Source organism: Callorhinchus milii, unplaced genomic scaffold (assembly GCF_018977255.1).
Source record: "Callorhinchus milii isolate IMCB2004 unplaced genomic scaffold, IMCB_Cmil_1.0 Scaffold4, whole genome shotgun sequence".
NCBI lineage: Eukaryota > Metazoa > Chordata > Chondrichthyes > Chimaeriformes > Callorhinchidae > Callorhinchus > Callorhinchus milii.
Window position 1 is genome coordinate 60120016 of NW_024704745.1, and position 23700 is coordinate 60143715.

General features: G+C 42.3%; 1 protein-coding gene across 1 annotated transcript in view; it reads right to left on the reverse strand.

Moving 5' to 3' along the window:
- The window catches only part of aff3 (AF4/FMR2 family, member 3), a 263454-nt gene that overhangs the window by 30914 nt on the left and 208840 nt on the right, over positions 1–23700 (reverse strand). The window contains exon 10 of the mRNA XM_007885859.2: positions 566–725. Coding sequence (XP_007884050.2) covers positions 566–725 — 160 coding nt within the window. The remainder of the gene's footprint in view (positions 1–565; positions 726–23700) is intronic.

Below are 23700 nucleotides of genomic sequence, written 5' to 3' on the forward strand. Positions count from 1 at the left end.
AGATCCTCATCCTTACCTACAAGGCCATTCACGGCCTCGCTCCCTCCTACCTCTCCAACCTACTATCCCCCTACTTACCCGCCCGTACCCTCCATTCCTCTGGCTCCAGTCTGCTCCACATCCCCCGCCCTAACCGCCCTACCATCGGTGGCAGGGCCTTCAGCCTCTCAGCCCCCAGGCTCTGGAACTCCATCCCCCAGTGCCTTCGCCTTGCTTCCTCCCTTTCCTCCTTCAAGGCCGGTCTCAAGACCTTTCTCTTTGACCGTGCCTTCAGCTCCCCTCTCGACTCTCTTCCCCCTCCTCGCTCCCTCCCTTCCCTCCCCTCACCCTGACCATTTCCCCCCTGCTCGGGTCCTGACCCAACTGTCCAGCGCCTTGGGACGTCCTCCCGACGTGAAAGGCGCTCTATAAATGAAATCTCGTTGTTGTTGTTGTATTTTCTGTTAAAACCAGAAACAGCTAACTGAACAAAACATGTTTTGATAATGATGCTCTCATTTCCCTTTATGGCATCCACCCATAATCTTAAGGTCTACCACATTGCTGTTTAAAAAGTTGCTGGTACCTCGGGGGTGGTGATGGATGCAGGCTTGTTGCCATCGCTGTCACTGGAACTACTTTCACTCTCAGAGTCAGACTCCGAGCTGCTTTCTGATCCACTGGAACTGCTTGACCCGGCGTTGGAATGACCTGAAGCTGCAACCTGGGCTTGGTGCATCAGATCACTGTGAAAAAACAAAATAATGAAGATTGAAAATTGAACCTAATATTTATTTCCAAGACCCAGAAAAAATGTACGATTAGTTACTCTGATACTAAACTTCTACAGAACAGTGATTCAGTCCTACCAAAAGTGCAACATATCATTCTGATCACCTGGTTATAGTAGAGATGGCATTAAAGAGGACAAATAGCACAGAACAACTAAATTGATTGAGTCATGAGAAGAGGCTTACATAAGCTAGGAGTGTTTATAATAAGAGAAGGCTCAAGGGGACAGCTTACCTGTAATGAAATATTTAAGACCATATCCTAATACTGCAATATGTTTAGCATAATTGCAAATTCTACCATATCTGCACCAATGCATTGAGTACGTCCTCATGTAACTGGATGCTTCCCCTCTGATGTGAAATGACAAAACTGATGTAAGGTGAGGAACTGTGTGTTTGTGTTAAATCAGAATTATAAAATTGTTGTCTCTTCAGCGAAAGTATAATTTATGTAGTTTGTGGGTGGGGGGGTGGGGTCTGCATGCTTATTTGTCCTTTGTAGTAAGGATATATTGTTTGTAGTATTCTACTTTGCATACCTTTGTTTAAAACTCACACATTACAGTATTCTCTAATTCCTGTATTCCCTCTGACAGCATGCTTTATTGCACAGCTATAATCTGTGTTTTCATTTTTGATACTGTACCATACTTTCAAAATCCAGAAGGTATTGCTTTTGTCCTGACTTATACACCCAGGATTGCATGACTCATCTGCAACAGATTGGAAATAACCTTCTTTGTTTCACTGGAAATAACACCTGCTCTGCAGTGGCTGGCATGATTCATATTCCCATGAATAGTTCATACCTTTCAAAAAAGTCTGTTCTACTCTTCATTAATAGAATCTATTGGTGCATTGTCCGCTCCAATAGGTGTCATCTTAAAGTTTTCTCCGTGGAGAAGTTTAAAGTAGCAGAAATATAACAGATGTATATCATCTATATCTTATTCAGGTGCTGTACACCATTTGATGATGCTGACAGCATCAGCATCCATGGTTGCACACTCCACCTTGCTAAGTCAGTCCAGAACCTTGAGGTCCTGTTTGACCCTCAACTATCATTTCTACCCCACATCTACCCCATGACTCGCTATGCCTTCCCCCATCTCCGCAACGTCGCCTGGCTCCGACACTGTCTCGCACCTCAGGCTGCTGAAACCCTCATACATGCCTTCATTACATCGAAGCTCAACTATACAAACTCACTGCTTGTCGGCCTCCCCAACTCCTCACTCCACAGGCTGCAGATTATCTAGAACTCTTCCACACTAGACTCCACGACCCTATCAGCCCCATCCTTGCCCAACTCCATTGGCTTCCCATCACATACAGGATACAGTTCAAGATCCTGGTCTCACCTTCAAAGCCTCCATGGTCTTGCTCCCCCCTACCTCTCCGACCTCCTAATCCCCTACCATCCTGTTCGTTCCCTCCGCTCAGCGAGCTCTGGCCTGCTTCATGTCCCCGCCTTGCTCGCCCCACTATTGGTGGGCAGGCCTTCCGCCACTCTGCACCCACCCTCTGGAACTCCATCCCTCCGCCCCCTCCGTCGCCACCTTAAAGACCGTCCTCTTCGACCGTCCTTTCAATTTCCCTGCTTCCCACCCTGCTCTCCAAACTCCCTCTCTCATAGTAAAATATGCAAAATGTTCTCTGTTTAACATGTGTTTCACTGCAAGATTTTTTAAAATGGGTCCTAATGTTAGCTTTATGCAGAGCCCAGTACAATATTGAGTTGGATCCCAGAATTGGAAATACTTTAATTATCATATTTTATATTTTGTCAGAAAAACACAGGATCACAGAATAGTTTCATACTCTTTACACAATATTCTAGTAAGAAAAATAATAAAATGCCATTGATGTGTTCCTCAAATGCAAAACCAATTAACAGAGTTACGCATCATTTCTTCTCAGTATTACAATAAATTAAAGTGTTTCTGAATATTGCACTTAACATTTTCTGAGCTTGTTGAATAATGTTGGTACACATGAATAATTAATAATGTAGCAATCCTGTGTGGAACCAAGGAATTTAGGTGAAATTAACATAATAATACTGTGCCTCACAGGTTACCTCCATGTTGACTGAATAGAATCCCTTTGATTAATGTACAGCGCTGGATTTTCAGCAGCATTTTATATCTCGGCATGTCAAAAGTTGACAGCACTTTTGAAAGATTCAGCAATAAAACTGTCCTGAACACTGCTCTTTATGTTTTTTGCTCTAGGAAATGTATGAAGCACAAAGAATCCTGAATCATACTTTTTGATAACTTCCTGTAAGCTATTTGATATTGTGATGTGTGCAATGCCAGAAATAATCTCGCCTGGAACTTGAAAGGACTTTGGCAACAAAAATATATTCAAGGCTACTGTAATATTGAATGTCATGCTAAAAGCACTGAGATAAAGGTATCAGCCTGACTCAGTTGACAGCACTCTGAGTCAGAAGGTTGTAGGTCCAAGTGTCACACAAGTACTTTGAATTCATATTGTCCAGGCTGAAACTTCAGTGTAGTACTGTGGAAGCACTGCATTGTCAGAGGTTCCATCCTTCAGACGAGATGTTAAATTGAGGTCCATTCTGTCTATTCAGCTGAACGTTAAAGATCTCATGACACTGTTTGAAAAGAGAAGGGAGTTTCTCCTATTGTCCTGGCCAACAATCCCTCACATAAAAATTGGTCATTCACTTCATGGATGTTTATGGGTGATTACTCTGTGCAAATTGGCAAGTGTGTTTGCCTACAAAAATACACAGTCACTACACATCATAGTAAATCTTGTAAAGACATTGTCTTAACATGAAAGGCATTATAATATTCAAATGCAAGGATCATTATTATCTGTAGAAACAATGTCCAAATCTTGAGCAATCACATTATGAGGTCAAAATTGTGGTATTCCTAAACACATGCCATTTCTTAATTAAGGAACACTATTAAAATGTGGTTTGAAACACTATACCTCAATTTCTGAATAACGGTATTTCCCAAAGGCAGCTGAATATATTTGAGCCCCCAGCTTAGCTTCCTATTCAGTGAAGCTGCTGCTTTAGAAAGTGAAAGTACCACTTTTCAAGATATAGATTCACAGGATATATTGTGGAGAGGTGAGACTGTGTGTTTTGTTTGCAAATGCGACAGCCAATTTGCACACAGCAATGTCCCACAAATAGCCATGGAGTGAAATAACCAATTTTATTTGGCAGATTGTTGGCCGAGGATAAACTGGTTTCTCTTTTTGAAAGTGCCAAGGAATCTTTAAAGTCCAAATATTATAATCCAGGAGCTAAAACTTTTAGTTACTTTGAAAAGAACCTTAAAGCACCAACCAGCTTATGTTATGCCTGTGGGGATTGCCATGTTTGCAGTGTGTGACTGCCATTTTGAACCTGCACCTTCCTGAGTTACAATTTTGTGTTTAAGTCCAGATGCAACGACACACAGAATACTGACTTCACTATTGAATTTAATGCAGAATTTCACAAGGCTGACGGGAAACCCGCCTACCTTGCGTTCATTGACTTTCGCAAGGCTTTTGACCGAGTGTCTCATGAGACCCTCATGATGAAATTAGAAGCTATGGGAGTACATGGTCGAATCCTGGATTTTTTCCAGAATGTGTATTCCAGCTGCAAGATCCATGTAAGGGTCGACCGTGGACTTACTGAGCCCATCCCTCTGGTTAGAGGGGGTAAGGCAAGGCTGCCCATTGTCAATCACCCTGTTCGATGTGTTCATTAATGATGTGTTGGATGGCATTGAAGGGAAGGACTTGATGTATCTGTTCTAGACCTCTCTGACAAGATTGCGGTGCTTTTGTTTGCAGATGATTTGTGCTGCTGGTCAAGTTCGTCACTTTTCAAGGGCAGCAAGGTCCCAATGCAAGTCACTCTTGTGGCATACAAGACCTGTGTGCAAACAGTCCTCCTTTATGGAACTGAGCACTTGGGAATGCAGAGGAGAGGCTTCCTCCGATCCATCTGCAAATTCCAGGATCAAGCATTGAAATGAATTTGTGCCAAACACTGGAAGTGGCTGCAGGGAGGGAGGGCTCCAGCCTACACACCCTGGCAGCTTCACAGCGGGCATGTTTATTTACCAAGGCTCCTTACATGAGGACCTGGATCAAGCAGCTGGTGATGAGCAGGCCTGATCTTAGACTTGGGCCTTGAGAACTTAAAGGTGGGTGGCACGTCACAAGCGGTCCTGTAAAGGTCCTCCCACCACTCTGAAGCACACAGCCACCAGATATCTGATGAGGAAACTCTTGAGGCTTAGAGCGACAACTGCTGGAAGACATCACCTGGAGTCCGAGTTCATGAATATGAGTTTGTACATCCAGCGCCTGGAATCCACCTTGATTGCCCTGCAGAGACACTGCTGCTGCTTAAACTCCGCAACTCTAATTGGTGGAACATTGCTCAATGGGAAGGCATGTGTGCCAGAGCTGTAGACAAGAAGATGGTGGCAATGCTCTCACACATTTCATGCTGAGATACGTTGTCCACTGGGAAGCTTGCAGGTAGTTCCTTGTGAGGATCAAACCCGCGCTTGTCGGATGTCGAACGATCAAGATCAGAATCTGTGGACGTCTCAGTAGTCCGGTTCCTGAGCCAGGCGGGTCCACGGTATTCCAGGGTACTGTTGATGACAGCACAGCCAGCCTGGCTCATCGGCAGGATTTGGAAGGGCAGATCAGTCACTGGGGGAAGTGAGTCATCCCACTCATCTTATGTTAACCTGCAAGCTAAAGCCCTAATGGACAGGGTGATCCTAGCTGGACAAGCAGCGGGAAAACTTGTCAGACAGCAATATTAATGGCTATGCGGTGATAGCTGGTTAAACTCCAGCAGTACCTCAACGAGCACTCTGGTGTCCCCAAGCCTTGGCCCTTGCGAATCTGTGCCTAATAGTTTCCAGAATTAGGTAAACAGGATGCGTCCCTCCAGGGAGAGAATGTGTGTTTCATTTCAACAATTTATCTGTGGGATTTCCATGTGTAGGTGGGATGTATGGAATTCTCAGCTCGGTTTGGATACTCTTAAGTGTGGTGATGGGTTTGTCAGACACCCGGTTGACCCAAAAAAATATATATACTAAGTTTAAAAGTTGAATTTTATACTCTTCATGAGTCTCCACCCACTTTTTAACTCGCTTCTAAACCCTTCTATTCCCTTCTCCCTCGGGTGAAAGTCTTGCTTCCTCTTAAATGCATCTATAACATCTGATTCAACCAACGCTTTGGCAATGCATTCCACAGTGTCACTACTTCTGGATTTGTATAATTCTTTCCAAATTGTCTTTTAGATCCCCTAGTCTCAACCTTATACTTGTGTCACAAAAACAGAAGTCACTGAGAATACTCAGCAGATCAGTCATCATCTATGGAGAAACAACAACAACAACAACAAGATTCCATTTATAGAGCGCCTTTCACGTCAGGAGGACGTCCCAAGGCGCTGCACAGTTGGGTCATGACCCGAGCAGGGGGGAAATGGTCAGGGTGAGGGGAGGGAAGGAAGGGAGAGAGGAGGGGGAAATGGTCAGGGTGAGGGGAGGGAAGGGAGGGAGCGAGGAGGAGGAAGAGAGTCGAGAGGGAGCTGAAGGCACGGTCAAAGAGAAAGGTTTTGAGACCGGCCTTGAAGGAGGAAGGGAGGAAGCAAGGCGAAGGCACTGGGGGATGGAGTTCCAGAGCCTCGGGGCTGAGAGGCTGAAGGCCCGACCACCGATAGTAGGGCGGTTGGGGCGGGGGACGTGGAGCAGACCGGAGCCAGAGGAACGGAGGGTACGGGCAGGTAGGTAGGGGGATAGTAGGTTGGAGAGGTAGGAGGGAGCAAGGCCGTGAATGGCCTTGTAGGTGAGGATGAGGATCTTGAAATCAATCCTCTGGGGGATGGGGAGCCAGTGGAGGCGAGCGAGGGTGGGAGTGATGTGGTCCCGAAGCCTGGTGCGGGACAGTACACGAGCTGCAGAGTTCTGAATGACCTGCAGCTTGTGGAGGGAGGTGGCGGGAAGGCCGGCGAGGAGAGAGTTCCCATAGTCCAGCCTTGAGGTGACAAAGGCGTGAACCAGGGTTTCAGCAGCGTGAGGGGTGAGGTAGTGCCGTAATCTGGCGATATTCCGGAGGTGATGGAAGGCGGTGCCAGTTGTGGTGCGGATGTGAGGGAGAAAGGACAGCTCAGGGTCGAACAAAACGCCGAGGTTCCTGACTGGCTTTGAGAGGTGGAGAGTGCAGCCTTGGATGCTGAGAAAGGTAAGTGCACGGGTTTCGGGTGCACGACTTTTCGTCAGAACTGCTGAGTGTTCCCAGCGACTTCTATTTTTGTTTCAGATTTCTAGCATCTACAGTATTTGGCAAGGATGGAACTGATAGGGACACGGAGCCTGGTGCGGGGGAAAGGACATGGGCTGCAGAGTTCTGGAGGGTCCGTAACCTATGGAAGGAGGAGTTGGAGAGGCCGACATGCAAGGAGTTTGCATATTCAAGTCTGGATGTTATGAAAGCGTGTATGAGGGTTTCGGTGGCTTGCGGTGTGAGACAGTGATGGAGCCGTGCAATGTTGCAGAGGTGGGGGAAGGCAGAGCGGGTCATGGCACGGATTTAGAAAGGATAGTTGAGGGTTAAATAAGACACCAAGGTTCCGGACTGGCTTAGTAAGGTGGAGTGTGCATTAATGGATAGTGATGCTATCAGTGCCTGAGGTATGGAGGCGCTGATGGGAGCCAACCAGGAGCCAATCAACGTTCAATTGAAAAAAGTTAGCTCTCATCCAGGACTTGATATCTGACAGACATTCTGTCAGGATAGCAGTTGTCCTGGAGTCGAGGGTGGAGGCAGAGAGGTACAGTTGTGTGTCATCCGCATACATGTGGAAGTTGACCCCATGTCTGCGGATGATGTCACCAAGAGGGAGCATATAGAGCATATAGATATTGAAGAGGGAGGGACCAAGGACAGAGCCCTGAGGAATGCCGCAGGTGGTGTGAGAGGTACGATCTGGACCATTCAAGGACAGAACCATGAAGTTTGAGGTGAGAGGAGAGACGGCGGATGAAGATAGAGCGGTCAATGGTGTCAAAGGTAGCAGAGGTCAGGCAGGACGAGGAGGCAGAGAGAACCCTGGTCGCAGATGGACAGAATGTCATTTATCACTTTGACCATAGCTGTTTCTGTGCTGTGAGCTGTACTGTGCTATGCAAGTAATAATAACATTAATAACAATAATACGCAGGAGTGAGTATCTATGGATAACACAAGCACATCTCTCCAGCAGACTATTGGAGTTGGGTTTAATCTCTTTGGGCTCAATTCACCACTAGAGAATATGGATGCATATCCACTACTGGACTGCCAGGTAAAATGGAAATATATAGGGCAACTCCATTTTAAAGTGGTTGTCTGGGTCGAATATCCCAGAGACCACATTATAATTGAATAGCAAATAAATGAACAACTTCCAGATTGACACTGATGGCCCTTTCCTCGTGCAAGCGTTTTTCACAATGTGCAGGAAGTCATGTTAGTGGTATTCTGACAACCAAGAAATCAGTCTTTTTATTAGCATGGGAAGCCAGCTAGTCAGTGCTAGAATCTAGGACTTCTGGTTATCAATGATTCCACAGTAGATCTAGGCACACCCATGCACAACAGACATTTTCTTCCAAGCAGTAAGTAGGAACCCGATTGTTAGTTGATTGGCGGTTCATTTTTCTGGGGGTAATAATTCCTTCAAAAAAAATGATAATAAATTGGTCACTTCAATCCACGACTGTTTGTGGGACATTGCTGTGGGCAATTGGCTGCCACATTTTTCCCACAAAATATACAGTCAATTCACTTTACAGTATTTTCTGTGAAGCACTTTGAGATGTCTCGAAGACGTGATAAAGCGCTATTTCAAATGCAAGGATTATTATTTGGAGTTGCCCTATAATTTGTGACTAGATCACTGAGTAATTTCTTTTTAAAAAAAACTGGCCCACCCTATACAATTGTTGTCAGGAAATAGGCATACCACCGATTGGCCCACCATCAAGTAAAATCATAATAATCTTACACTAGAATTAACAATTATATTAGTTTTGTTGGTAGTATTCTTGCCTCTGGATCAGAAAGTTGCAGTTTCAAGCACCACATTGGGACTTTGAGCTCATAGTCTGAGCATAGACTAATGCTGAGATGGAAGAAGTCTGGATTATATCCTTCAGATAAAATGTTAAACCGAGGAATCATCTGCCTGTTGAGATGGATGTTAAAAATTGCTTGGCCCTATTCGAAAAGAGGAGGGAGTTTTTTCTGGTGTCTTGGCCAATAATTCTCCAGATAAATTGGTCATTCACTTGATAGTGCTTCATGAAACACTGATGTGCACAAATCCATTGCCTCATCTACCTACCTACGCAATCAACTTCACTTGACAGCAATTATTTGTGAAGCACTTTGAGTCATTTCAATGTCATATGCACTGTATCAAATACAAGGATTATTGTAACAATAATAAAACATGACATATTGCTGCTGTTTTAACTTCTGCATAGCAAGTGGCATGGCAAAGAAATTACTGCAAATACTGTGTGCAGATAAATAGCTGATTTGTGGTTCCCTGACATTTGTGAATTTGCATTGTCATGTCATGATGTGCATAAACAATGGTGCGATATGGCAAACATGATCCTGCGTGTGTATTTAAAGAGAGATAGGCATCTGATTAAGTTAAACAAAACCAAAATACTGCAGATGCTGGAAATGTGAAACAAAAACAGAAGTTGCTGGAAACACTCAGTAGATCAGGCAGCATCTATGGAGAAAGGAAAGTGAGTCAACGTTTCGGGTTCACGACCCTTCGTCTTGGCCAATAATTCTGGGTTCTGACGAAGGGTCGTGGGTCCAAAATGTGTTCCCAGTGAATTCTGTTTTTGTATCTGATCAACTTATTCCACTTGAACCAAATACAGCAATTTTGTAAATTAAATTGTACAGTCTTATTTCCAGTCACCTCAGCCTTGTGTTTCAATTTGCTGTCGATTTCTAATTAATGTAACAAAAGTTATAAATATAGTCAATAGTTGAGCTTCAAAAGGATCCCTTTTACTTTGTTTAATAAAAATAACACTGGGGAACAAAACTTGGCGCAAAGTTTACCTGAATAATCTTGACAAGGTCTTTATTTGGATGCAAGGTAACTGATTGTGTTGGTCTCATACAATTACGCCACATATGATATATCAATTTTGTTTATCAACTTCAATTGATCGTAGTGATGGGGGGAAGCTTTGGAAGGTGTCCGTTGAAGTTATCATCTAAGTTGGATATGGTTGCATATTGGATAAAGTTATGTAGCTTGTGTAGCATGTTATTAACTGTCAGTGTGCTCCTATGAGACCCGATTGCTAAAAGACGAAAATATTAATGTTCTTTGAAACAACTTTAAATATTCAAAATTATTCAGAGTTCACTTCAAAAACACAGAAATGAAAAAGGTCTTCAGAATATTCAATTTACAACATTGAGAGAAAGTCAAACTAGTCAAAAACCTCATATGGACTAAGGGAAATGTGATAATGCCCCTCCATAGAGTTAGGAGTTACTCAAAATTAGCATTACTAATTTTGATGAAAAAATGAGCAGATTGTAATAATGATGACAATGGTGCTTTTGCAAATGGAGGAAAATTCATCTGACCCACCGCTGCCACAAAACCTGTGCCACTCACAAAATGCACTTTCTGTGATCCCACCCCCAATCTTTCTTGGATGTATAGTTTACAAGCACTGGTGCATTTCACCAACTGTGGATAGCAAAGCTTGAATGTTAGCCTAGGTTGCCATTCAATGCTTTATTACAAAAATATGATATTTGAATAAATGTGGACCATATGGCTATGACTTTAAACAGCAGAGATACTGAGAATTTTTTTTAGAAAAATCTTCTTAATTAGGAAATATAAACAAGTGCTTGAAATTTATGTATCAAGATTGTAGTTTTCAAATGGAAAGTTTTGTCTTTTACTGACTTAAAGGCTCAGAATTCATTCGTCTCCGGTTGCTTATATTAGAGCATGGTAAGGTTTTTGCTTATGTCAGACACTTTGCTGACCAAAAACCCCCAAGTAAATTGACAAAATCCTTACTTTCTTGAATTTATCACTTATTGAAAAATGCCAATAACAGTGCTTGGCTAAGGATTGCTCTAGTAGAAAAAACTGCACACTGTAACATAAGACATCACATTTGCACAGGTACATGTATTGGAGAAAAATGGTTCAAGGTGACTAATTAGGTACTATTGAAGTCTTCATGACCTATATATAGGACTGTAGTTTTATGCAGCACTGTTAAAGAATTGTGAAAGTTTGGGAAGACTGACGTGAACTTTTAACTAAGTAGTTTCTGTCATTGAGTGACTGAGTATCAAATTATTAGAAAAACTGAATAAGATTTACAAGTCATATCAAAAACCCTGTGTGCGATTTATCCAAGGAAATGTATTTTTTGATATCAATATGTCAATTGATATAATGGCAGGAAATACACTTGGGTTTCATTAATGGCACAAACAACTAACATTCATCTGTCAAAGAGAGAGAACAGCATGGGGAAGTATACTCAATCAATAAATAATCTTGAGGGAAAACCACGCAGCTGGTACCTGACTAATGGGTTTTTGAGCTATATGAAATCAATGTTCTTGCACAATGTTATGATATAATTAACCTTATGAGACCCTTCAGTGAATCATCTGATCTGATTATTCTACTCACCGATGTCACCCACAGACATGGGGGTCAATTCCACATGTATGCAAATGACACCCAACTCTATCTCTTGGTCTCCACCCTCGATTCCAGGACCACTGCTATTCTGACAAATTGCCAGTCAGACATCAAGTCCTGAATGAGCTCTAACTTTCTCCAGTTGAACATTGACAAGCAGAGGCTCTCCTGCTTGGGTCTTGTCAGAGCCTTCTCACTTCAGTGCTAAGAACATGAACCTGCATGGATGCAGACTCCAACTTGTGCAGCCTCAGTGTCTTGTTTGATTCCCAGATGTCCTTTAATAATAATAATAATAATAAACCTTTAATCTGTACTCTGACCTGCTCAACTTTCCCCCACCTCCCAAACAATAATCCTTGTAATAATAATCCTTGCATTTTGATATAGCGCTTTTTCACATCTTCTCGACGTCTCAAAGCGCTTCACAGAATAGACTGTAAAGTGAATTGACTGTATATTTGTGGGCGAATATTGCCCACTTCTGCCACTACATCTCACTTCAGGCCACTAAGGCTCTTATCCATGCATTTATCACATCAGGCTTGACTATGTCAACACACTTAGCTCGCTGTACTCCCTAGTTCTTCCCTATACAAGCTGCAGACTACACATAACTCTCCAGCCCATGTCCTTTCCCACACAAGGCTCCACAAGCAGCATCCTCACTCATTTCCAATAGCACCCCAGCCCCTGGCGGATTGAGTTCAAGATTCTCATTCTCACCTTTAAATTCCTCCACTGCTCCACTTATCTTTGAAACCCCCTCAAATAGTACCAATACCGTCACTCCATTCGCTCAGTGAACGCTTGCTTCATATCTCCCATCCTACCCACCTCACCATCGTCAAGCAATCTTTTAGCCTTTTTGCTCCTATTTTAGGGAACTCCATCCTGGATTCCCTCCAACACTTCATTCAAGGTCTGTCTCAAGACATATCTCTGTGACCCCATTTTTAGTCATCTTTTTCCCCCCCACTCCTTTTTCCCAAACCTGGGTGCCATCCCAGAAAATTAAGCACCTTGGGATGTCCATACTATGCGAAGACAATTAAATGCAAATTTGCATTATCGTATATCTACGGACCACTGGTGTTCTATTGCCAGTCAGACATTAAGTCCAGGATGAGCTCTAACTCAAAGACAGACAGGTTCCCAGTATTTCAAGGAATTGTTGATGATGGACCAGCCAATCTGGCTTGTCATTTGGATTTGTAGAAGAAAATCAGTAACTAAGAATTAGGGTCGAGAAGACGTGAAAAGCGCTATATCAAATGCAAGGATTATTATTATTATTACTACTATTATTTTTATTTGGCTCCTGTTAATTCTAAAGCCTTAACAGGTACAATGGTCTTAGTTGGATCACGCTTGCCTGTGGTCACAATTGTTGTTTAAGCTCAAGCAGCAATACTCTAGGGGTCCCCAGGGCTTGGCTCTTGCCAACCTGTGCCTAAATTATCCAGAACTGGGCAAGAAAGCTGTGTTCCTCCAAAGAAAGAGTATGTACTGCATACCAAAGAAACACATATATGTGGAATTCTGAGTAGTTTGGAGACTCTGAAGCATTGTGATGTGTTTTCAGTATGTGTCAGGCTGACATTAGTATGTAGAGTAAACCAAAACAGCCTTTATAGAATATTCACTACTTTTTAAAATTAAAATAAATTTAACTTAGCCCATAAAACACAGTCACTATACTTAATGAATTCTTTGAGAAATCTCGACCATGTGATAAGGGGCTGTGTCAAATGTAAGGATTATTGTTATCTGTAATTCGTTCTCTATGTAAATCACATAAAATGATGCATAAAGATTCTAAATGTGTTGGCTCAGAAATCATGTTATGTATTCATAAGATGACAGATGTGTTAGCAAGCTGGAGCAGGATTCCAGTGTGGGTTCCTCTCTGCTGCCAAGTGCTTGCTTGTCTCACCAGATAAATGAGGCATCAGCAATGTTTTATTCGACCTCTTTAGAAATGCAAAGCAGTTTTGTCTTTCTTTGTATGTTTGTCATTGACCTGCTTCCATTTTCTATGAATAGCAAGAGCAATGTACATTCATGAAGCCAAGTAAAACTTCAGCTTTTGGTTTTCCTTTATTTACCAATAAGCATCTAACTTAGCCAGATCTGAAAACCCATAGGGTACTGACAAATCATTCAATTAGTTTGTATTAAGAACCCTTCAGAAGGTTCAGGCTCATGTTTTTGAAAAACATATCTACAAAACCGGAGAATTTTCTGAAAAATATTTAGTGTCAAGTAGAATGATGTCTTGATTGATGATCTGAGATGCGCAGTTTACACACACAACCTCTCAGTAATACAAATCACTATCTTATGCTGTTATCACAGACTGAGGGCATGGTGCTTAAATTTACAGTTGACACCAAGTTAGGATGAACCTTGGAATCAAAGGAGGCAGCCAAAAGTTTACAAAGAGAGCTTCACAGAGTATGCACATGGGCTAATAACTAACAAATGTAAGTTCAACCCTGATAAATGCCTAGACCTGTATCCCTGGGTCCCTGCCCCTATGGGGTAGGTATCTGTTTTCACAATGTAAATTCACATTACGTCCCAGCTAATCATGTGGTTTTCTACTATTTAATAAGGGGAGGGATGGGGTCTATCATATGATGATCTGGCCAAATAGAAATCTTTTTGTTGCATCTTTGTAAAAGAACTCCCCATTATCAAGACAAATAAAAACGTTGCTATTTTTAGTGATCAAAGTAATAATAATCATTGTATTTGATACAGCGCCTTATCATGTCATTGATATGTCTCAAAGCGCTTCACAGAATATTCTGGAAAGTGAATTTGATTTTGTGCTTGTGGGCAAAATGATAGACTCCGTAGATCCTAAGACTTTAAAATAAACTACACACAATAGAATGACCTTTTCTAAAAAAAGCATTTTATAAACCTGACACCCTGGTAGTCCTCTAATTCTAATACAAAGTAAGCTACAATTCAATCTGTAATTAAGAAGTTATTGTAAAAAGTACAAATTAATGAAACAATGCAAATAAATTATGTAAGACCATTAATTGAGTTATCACGATCCAAAAAGATCAGTTTGCAAGGGATGAACTTTGCCAATGAAAACGTTTCTGCTGTCTTGAGGGTCATTAAAAAATTTGCATAGGTAGACTTATTACCGTGAACCAGATAAAACTGACTCTTGTGACTGACTTGCAACGCTTAAAAAACAAAAGGGATGCTTAGATTGCATGTTTCCAGAGGTTATATGCTACAAAACACTGGTCAGATTTCAACTGGAGTACTAATTCAGTTGTGGTCCTCATGCCACAAAAAATATCCACCAGCTTTGCAAAGGGTGCCCAGAAAAGCAACAATTTTAACAACAACAACTTGGATTTATATAGCGTCCTCCACGCCGGATGGCGTCTCAGAGCGCTTTACAGTTACGGATCCTGGGACTGAGCCAGGGGGAGGAGGAGGAAGGTGACCAAAAGCGCAGTCGAAAAGAAAGGTCTTCAGCAGAGACCTGAAAATGGGAAGGGAGGTAGCGAGATGAAGGGAGTGAGGAAGGCAGTTCCAGAGCTTCGGGGCATAGTGGCTGAAGGCACAGCCGCCGAGGGTGGAGCGGAGGACTCGGGGGACGAGGAGGAGGCCAGACCTGGAGGAACGAAGGCAACGGGTACTGTTTTGAGGTTAGAGAGGTGGGGGGTGCAGAGGAGTGCAGGGACTTGAATACAAGGGTGAGGATCCTGAAATCGATCCTCTCTGGGATAGGCAGCCAGTGCAGTCTGGCAAGGACCGGGGTGATCGGGGAGCGGAGTTTCGTGTGGGTGAGAATGAGGCGGCAGAGTTTTGAATGATTTGGATTTTATTGATGGTAGTGAATGGGAGACCGGCGAGGAGGGCATTAGAGTAGTCCAGCCGAGAGGTGACAAAGGCATGGACCAGGGTTTAATGCCTATCTTTAATGGCTTTAATGCCAATTTTAATGCCTGTCTTAATTTTGTTTTGGTCACCCGAGTGTCTGATACACGTAAAAACCCATCACCATGCTTATGAGAATTCAATGCATCCCACCTACACATGGAAATCCAAGAGATAATTGTTGGAATGGAATGTGCACACTCTCCCTGGAGGGACACATCCTGTTTACCTAATTCCGGAACGTATTAGGCACAGATTAGCAGGAGCCAAGCCTTGGGGACCCTAGAGTGTGCGTTGGGAGTCTAACCATCAAAAACTGCATAGTTTGCCATTGATATTGCTGTCCGGCAAGCTTTTCTGCTTGTCCAGTTAGGACCACTCTACCCGTTAAGACTTTTGCTTATAGGCTTAACAGGAGCTGAGTGGGATGGCTTCCTGTCCCCAGTGACTGGTCTGCTCCTCCAGGTCCTGCCGATGCTGTTATGAACAGTGCCTCGGAATATTGCAGATCCACCTGGTTCAGGAACTAGTCTAGAGACTGTCACAGAGGACTGGTTTGATTCCGACATTCAGTTCAGCTCCAAAGGGACCCCGCTTATCTCCCCCCTAAGGAGGATAGTCACTAGTTCGACATCCAACAAGCGTGGGTTTGAGCCCTCACTAGGTGGATGGTAGGTACAAGGAATTTCTGCATTCTTCCGGGTGAAATGCGTAGAGCATTGCCACCGTCTTGCTGTCCACAGATCGGGAACATATCCCTTTCCATTGAGCAATGGTTCCATCAAATGGAGGTGCGGAGTTTAAGCAATAGCTGCTTGCCTCGCTGCAGGCCAATCAAGGTGGATTCCAGGCGCTGGACATACGAACATCTGTTCACAAACTCAGATACCAAATAACGCCTTCCAGAAGTTGTCACCCCAAGCCTCAGAGTTTCCTCATCAGCTATCAGGCGGACATCTGCCTTCAGCGTGGTGGGAGGAACTTTACAGGACAGTTTATGATGTGCCAGCCACCTTGATGTTGTTGAGGTCCAAGTCCAATGCCAGCCTTACTCTATACCAGCTGATTAATCCAGGTCCTCATGTGAGGGGCTTGCTGTGAAGCCAACTCTGCATCCAGTGTGCTTAGTTACAGGTCAGTGTAGGCTGGAGCCCTCCCTCCCTCTAGCCGCTTCCCTTATTTGCCACAAATCCACCTCACTGCTTGATCCTGGACTTTGCAGATGGGTCGGAGGAAGCCTCTCCTCTGCATCCCCAGGAGCTCAGATCTATAAAGGAGAACTACCTAGTTTAAAGAGATTGAGCCATTCAGAAAGAACAGGTGAAGGGATTTATTGCACAATACTAGACCGCTGAGAAGGTGATTTAATTTATCATAGTGTACCACATTCTGCATAATATAGTTGTAGATAGATGTCTGGCCTTACAGCTGGGGAATTAATTTACAAGCAGAAAGTCCGCAGGTCAGTAAATTTAGCAATTTTGTTGGGATATGAAAATGTGTACGGAACATCAAGAGACATGTTAATAATGGGATTTACACTATTCTTGATATTCTACCACTTTAAAAGCATTGGAATATACCCCCCAGAAGATATCTCAAATGTGTCATAATGCAGCAAGAGTTATGCCAAGACACAGGGGAACATGGTGATCTTTTGAAGTGGATGGCGCCCAGTAGCCACCATCAGAAGATCTCTTCCCTTCACAAACTCAGATTATCTAGAACTCTGCAGCTCGTGCCCTTTTTCTGCAAGCCTATCAACCCTCTACCCCATCCTCGCCTAACTCCCCATTCCCTATTAGATCGCCCTGACTTCTAAATCCCACCCTACCTCTACAATCTCCTCAAGCCGTACTAACCCTGCCACACAGCAGGCACCAGCCTGCTTCACGTCACTTCACTCCATCCTGAAGTCCCTTCAACTCGCCTCTTCCCTTGACTCCTTCAAGGTCCACCTCAAGACCTTTCTCTTTGACTGAGCTTTGGGCCACCTTCCCTCTGCACCCCCACACCCCCTCCACCTCCATTCCTTGTTCGGGTGCAAACCCCGGACTGTGCAGCAGCTTGGGACATACTCCAGATATGAAAGGTGCTCTATAAATGCAAATTTGAATTGTATTGTCATTCACTTTGTGACTGTTTGTGGGACATTGCTGTGCGTAAATTGGCTGCAATGTTTGCCTACAAAAATACAGTCACTACAGTTTATAGGTAATCCTGTAAAGCACTTTGAAATATCCTGCCAATGTGAAAGACACTTTATCAACCTCAAGGATTATTTCTTTTATTTATTCCATATTACCAGGTTGACCTCACTACAAATTCACTAGTGAGGTCAACCTGGTGATGTGGCCAAAATTCCTCAGTTCATTTCCTGATATTATTGCTGAATTACCATTGCATTCCAAATGAGAAGTGATCTGCACCCTCTGTAACTGCAGTAGAATTTTATGCTTTATGTTGCTGTTGATATGTTCTATAGCTCTCTTGAAGCCTAGAATCCTATTATAATAATCCTATAATAATCCATGCATTTGACATAGCGTTTTATCACATCATTGAGACAGGATATACTGTAAAGTGGAGTGACTGATTTTGTGGATGAAATGCGGCAGCCAATTGCACACAGCATTAGTCTTTCTGGTTGCTTTCAGCACCAGTGAATTAACTTTTAATAACTTATATAATGGCTCCCCTAATCCCTTTGCTCACTAACCCCAAGTGATTTTCCATTTAGAATATTCCCATCTGTCATTCTTTTGTTCAAATCTACTGTCTAACACTTTACCTTGCCGAATGTCTTCTGCCATTCATTCTGCCTACTCACTTAATCAGTCTATTCCCTTTTGCAATTTTCTGTTCTCTGCTTCAAAATTTACCTCACCTTAGTGTCACTCTAAAATTATATTCTCCTTTCTTCATATGAAGGACATTTATACATAAGAGCAAGAAGATGGAACTCAGGAATTGATCTCTTGGGAATGTTGCTTGTCACTGCCTGCTGATCAGAAAATACCTCTCTTATCCTAACTCTCTGCCGTATCTCCAAACCAATTTTCTATCTTTGCCACAAAGGCCCTGAAATTCCATTCAGTACATTTTGGAAGTTATGATGTGTGACAGAAGTTGAGGGAGTTTGGAAAAAAGAGCGATTTGTATACACGTCCAAAATGCAACTTTTTTTTTGTGCAGAGAAAAACCTCTGTCCTGTAAAATTGCTAATTGGACCATATTAACTGCTTGGTCACAACTGACATTAGATTGCTTGCTGATTCTCATATTTTTTAAGATGTTTAAAGCATGAGCTGATTTATGGCTTGTACTCGTGCTGTAAACATGAGTTTACAGTTCACTGAAAAGTGCCAGACACGTAGGTTCGAAAAACAATTGTATTTCCGGGGATTCACCTATAACTAAAATTTATTTTAACAATATACCCATAAATGCATGTTGTCTCAATTAAAACAATATCATGGAAGTATATATTCTGCTGCATCTTATAATGATAATAATATAATAATCCTTGCATTTGACATAACATCTTATCATGTCTTCGAAACTTCTCAAAGTGCTTCACGGGATACACTGACCATATATTTTTTTGCGAAACGCGGCAGGCAATTGTGCATAACAGTGTCCCACAAACAGTCATGGATTGAAGCGCACAATTTTTTTTAAAGGAATTATTACCCCCAGAAAAGCGATCCGCCAATCAACTAACAACCGGGTTCTTACTTACTGCTAGGTAAACAGAGGTGTGTGGAGTAAGGAAACGTGTCCAACATTTCGCCCTGCTAGGAATCAAACCCAGATTTCTAGAGTTAGGGTACTTGCGAAGAGAGTGCTCTAACCACTGAGCTACAAGACTTCATTAATCTAATTTCATGGACAGTGCCCCTAACAATCAGATCATTACATCTAGGGCGCTTGGGGGAATGGGTCTCTTTCATATCAAAATCTGCTGTCTGATTTTCTGGCATTTTCTGTATAGAAATGGAATGCAGACATCTAATAGATTTATAATTTTACTGATCTGTGTGGTAAATATGTAAGAACATGACATTATTGCTATTGCAACACTTCACTACTTTTCAATCACACTGCTGAGCCATCATTCGACCGTGGGTAGAATTTTTAGCTCATTGCTATTCCAAAGTTATATGTACTGAGATGACCAGTAATAGTAAATTCCCTACAATTGACCAGCTAATAAGAAAACACAATCTTTTGTTCAGCACGAACAAAAATCTATATAAGATAAGGTCATTGAGGCAATACATATCATCATATACTTATGCTGCAGCCATTCATCTGTATGGAGCTAAAACTTACAGGTGTCTTCATGGAATATTAAAGTCAAAGAAGAACACCAACTTGTCATGACGCTTTGCTTTGAATGCTTCGCAATTCTGCAAAAGTTACACAAGGATTTTTCAGATGCAAAATCAACACCTACATATATTATGATAATTCATGGAAACAGTGTCCAAGTTACAAAATTACATTGAGATTCCTAATTGTCTTGTACTTGCTGCACAAACTTCTAGAACTTCTATGACAAGTACAAAGAAAAAGAAATGACCACATCCGACCATCTGATATGGTACACATTGTTCATTTGTGGAATCCTGTAGCGTAGTGGTCAGAACGCTTGCCTCGCAAGCGAGAGGACCCGGGTTCGATTCCCAGGCAGGGCGAAACCTTATGCAAGTTTCCTTACTCCACATACCTCGGTTTACAAAACAGTAAATTGGAACCGGTTGTTAGTTGATTGGTAGATTGCTTTTCCAGGGGTAATAATCCCTAAAAAAAATTACTCAATCCACAACTGTTGGTGGGACATTACTGTGCACAATTGGCTACCACGTTTCGCTCATAAAAATATACAGTCAATCCACTTCACAGTATATCTTGTGAAGCGCTTTGAGACGTCTCGAAGATGTGATGAGGCGCTATATCACAAATGCAAGGATTATTATTATTATTATCAATGCCAACAATGGGGGGTTATATTCTGCTGCAAGCTATCTTGTCACAACAAAGCATTCCTTGGCTACAAAAGGGGATATTGAATAAGCTGATCAACCATATAGAAGAAGTGGAGTAGGACAAAATGGAGAATTATTTTCTTCTGTCACGACAACTTGGAATAGGACGTCTAAATATTTAATCTCAATCTTTTCTTTCCATCAAGAGATGCAGAGAAATTGGCATCAAAATAGACATAAATGCTAACTTTTATGCAACTGTAATGTTTCAAGATGGTATGTGAAAAGTTAGGCCATGGTTCTAATGCTTTGAGACTTTCATATAGTAATATAATACTCCTTATACTTGGAACAGCACCTTTCATGTCCGGAGGATGTCTCAAAGTTCTTCACAGGATATACAGTATAGTGACTGTTCTGTGGGCGAAACTATACTTTACATAGTAATTCTCCTAATTGTAATTATAATGGATTGTTCAATTGCTAAAACATAGCAAGTAATGTGTTAAGTAATGTTAAAAAAAAATGAACTATTTTAGGCAACCATTCAGGGCACTTGACCAAAATGGTCTTTATGTAAGGGTGGCCTCTGAGTAAGGATTCATTAGTTTGTTGACTGGGCCCAAAATTCTTTTAAAAAATTTGTCTTGCTTCAATTGAATTGAATTTTTAGGGGTTATCCTTCACATTTGTGAGGGGCTAATTTCTGATGAGGATCCATATGCATGTTTTTAAGGAAACTTTGCTTTTCACTTATGCTACACAACATGGAGATCGAATTTTTAAATAAACTCTGCAATTATTAAAAGTAAAAAATAATTTTATGCTGTCACTATTTATCATTTAAATGTTATTTCATTTATTTATAGGCGCACAGGGCCAAATTCACCGAACCTATCAAATGAATCAGAAGTGTGCTTGGCCCATAAAAACACATTTGATGAATGGATTCGCCAAAGCGGTAATGTTCCTTTCCTTCTCCTTTTGGTGCACGGGGAGGGTGGGGGTGGGGGGTACGGTGGTAATTTCATAACAAACCATTTGATGAGTGAAAAATACAGTATTCAGAATAAACTGCAGGAAAAAAAGTTTATCTATACATCCATGCATTTTGCATTTTTCTATTACATTCAATCTTATATTGTCTTTGGGATCTGAAGACAAGTAGCACCAGAAGATCCGTCTTATCAATTAACCAGATTCAGCCTCTCTTGAAGTTAACCCTCAGTGAAACAGCCATAAGATGGCACTCTATCCTAAGAATATATTAAAGGTCTTCACAAGTAATGTTATTACGGTAGAGAGCTCAATATTTGCAATAACTGGGACCAGTCATATTGTGTATATGAAATCAGTGCTGATATTAGTTCTTTGTGTACGTGTGTGTCTACCTTTCTCTGTTTCTCAACTCTCTGTGTCATACATCTCGCTGTATGTCTCTTTCTAATTCTGAAGTCCAGTATCTCATTCGCCGAAACCCTTATACATCCTTTCATTACATCGAGGATCGACTATGCAAACTCATTGCTTGTTGGCCTCCCCAACTCCTCTCTCCGTAGGCTGCAGATCATCCAGAACTCTGCAGCCCATGTCCTCTCCCCACTAGGCACTGCGACACTATCACCCGCATCCTTGCCCAACTCCACTGGCTTCCCGATACCCAGAAGATACAGTTCAAGATCCTGGTCCTCACCTTCAAAGCCCTCCATGGTCTTGCTGCCCCCTACCCCTGCGACCTCCTAACCCCCTACATCCTGTTTGTTCCCTCCGCTCAGCGTTTCACGTCCCCAGCCCCGTTCGTCCCACTATTAGCAGGCGGGCCTTCTGTCACTCTGCCCCCACCCTCTGGAACTCCATCCTGCAGTCCCTCCACCTTGCCCCCTCCCTTGCCACCTTCAAAACCCATCTCAAGACCCTCCTCTCCGACTGTGCTTTCGATCTCCCTGCTTCCCCTCCGCCCTCCCTGACCCTGACCCCCAGCTAGGGTCCAAAACTCTGTCTGTCCAGTGCCTTGGGATGTCCTCCCGATGTGAAAGGCGTTTTACAAATGTCATTTTGTTGTTGTTGTTCTGTAGTCTTTAGAACTCCATCCTGGAGTCCCTTTGCCTCTTCTCTTCCCTCGCCTTCTTCAAGGTCTGTCTCAAGATGTTCCTCTTTGACCACTTCTTTGCTCACCACCCCCCCACCCCCACATCCCTTTTGCCCCCACCTCTTCTGAATCCAACCTCCAATTTTTTTTCCTCAAAAGTAATACATTAGAATACATTAGAATATACAGCACAGAAACAGGCCATATGGTGCAACTGGTCTATGCCGGTGTTTATGCTCCACATGAGCCTCCTCCTGCCCTTCCTCAACTAAGCCTTCAAGCATAACCTTCTATTCCTTTCTCCCTCATGTACCTATCTAGCTTTCCCTTAAATACATCTATGTTATTTGCCTCAACAACTCCTTGTGGTAGCATGTTCCACATTCCCACTACTCACTACCCACTACTTTACATTTTACTCAAATTCTACTCTCTCTGTGTGAAGATATTTCTTCTAACTTCCCTATTTGATCTATTTGTGACTATTTTATATTGATGGCCCCTGGTTTTAGTCTCCCCCACAAGTGGAAACATCTTACCTATGTCTACCCTATCAAAACCTTTCATCATTTTAATGACCTCTATCAAGTCACCCCTTACCCTCCTCTTTTCAAAAGAAGTATGTTCAGCCTTTCCTGATAAGTATAACCTCTCAGTTCTGGGATCATCCTTGTGAATCTTCTTTGCACCCTCTCCAATGCCTCTACATTACTTCTATAATGTGGGGACCAGAACTGCATACAATATTCTGAGTGTGGTCTTTAGCAGTTTACTGTAACTTCCCTGCTTTTCATTTCTATCCTTCTAGAAATGAACCCCAATGCCTGGTTTGCTTTTTTATGGCCTTATTAACCTGCGTTGCTACTTTTAGTGAATTGTGTATGTGTACCCCAAGGTCCCTTTGCTCCTCTACCCCATTTAGGTTTTTATTTTCCAGGATGTATGTGGATATAATAAGGGACAGTGAATCTCTTTTGTTTTCCACAAAGTATAAGATGTGCTTCAATCAGAAGACAAACTGGTCCATATGGTATGAGGGAGCGGCAGATCAATCATTATCTGACTGAAGGTAGGTTAACATTTTGGTTGTGACACTTCATAAAATGAAGAGAAAATATTCAACTTTCTTTCTATTTCACGTATGGATTG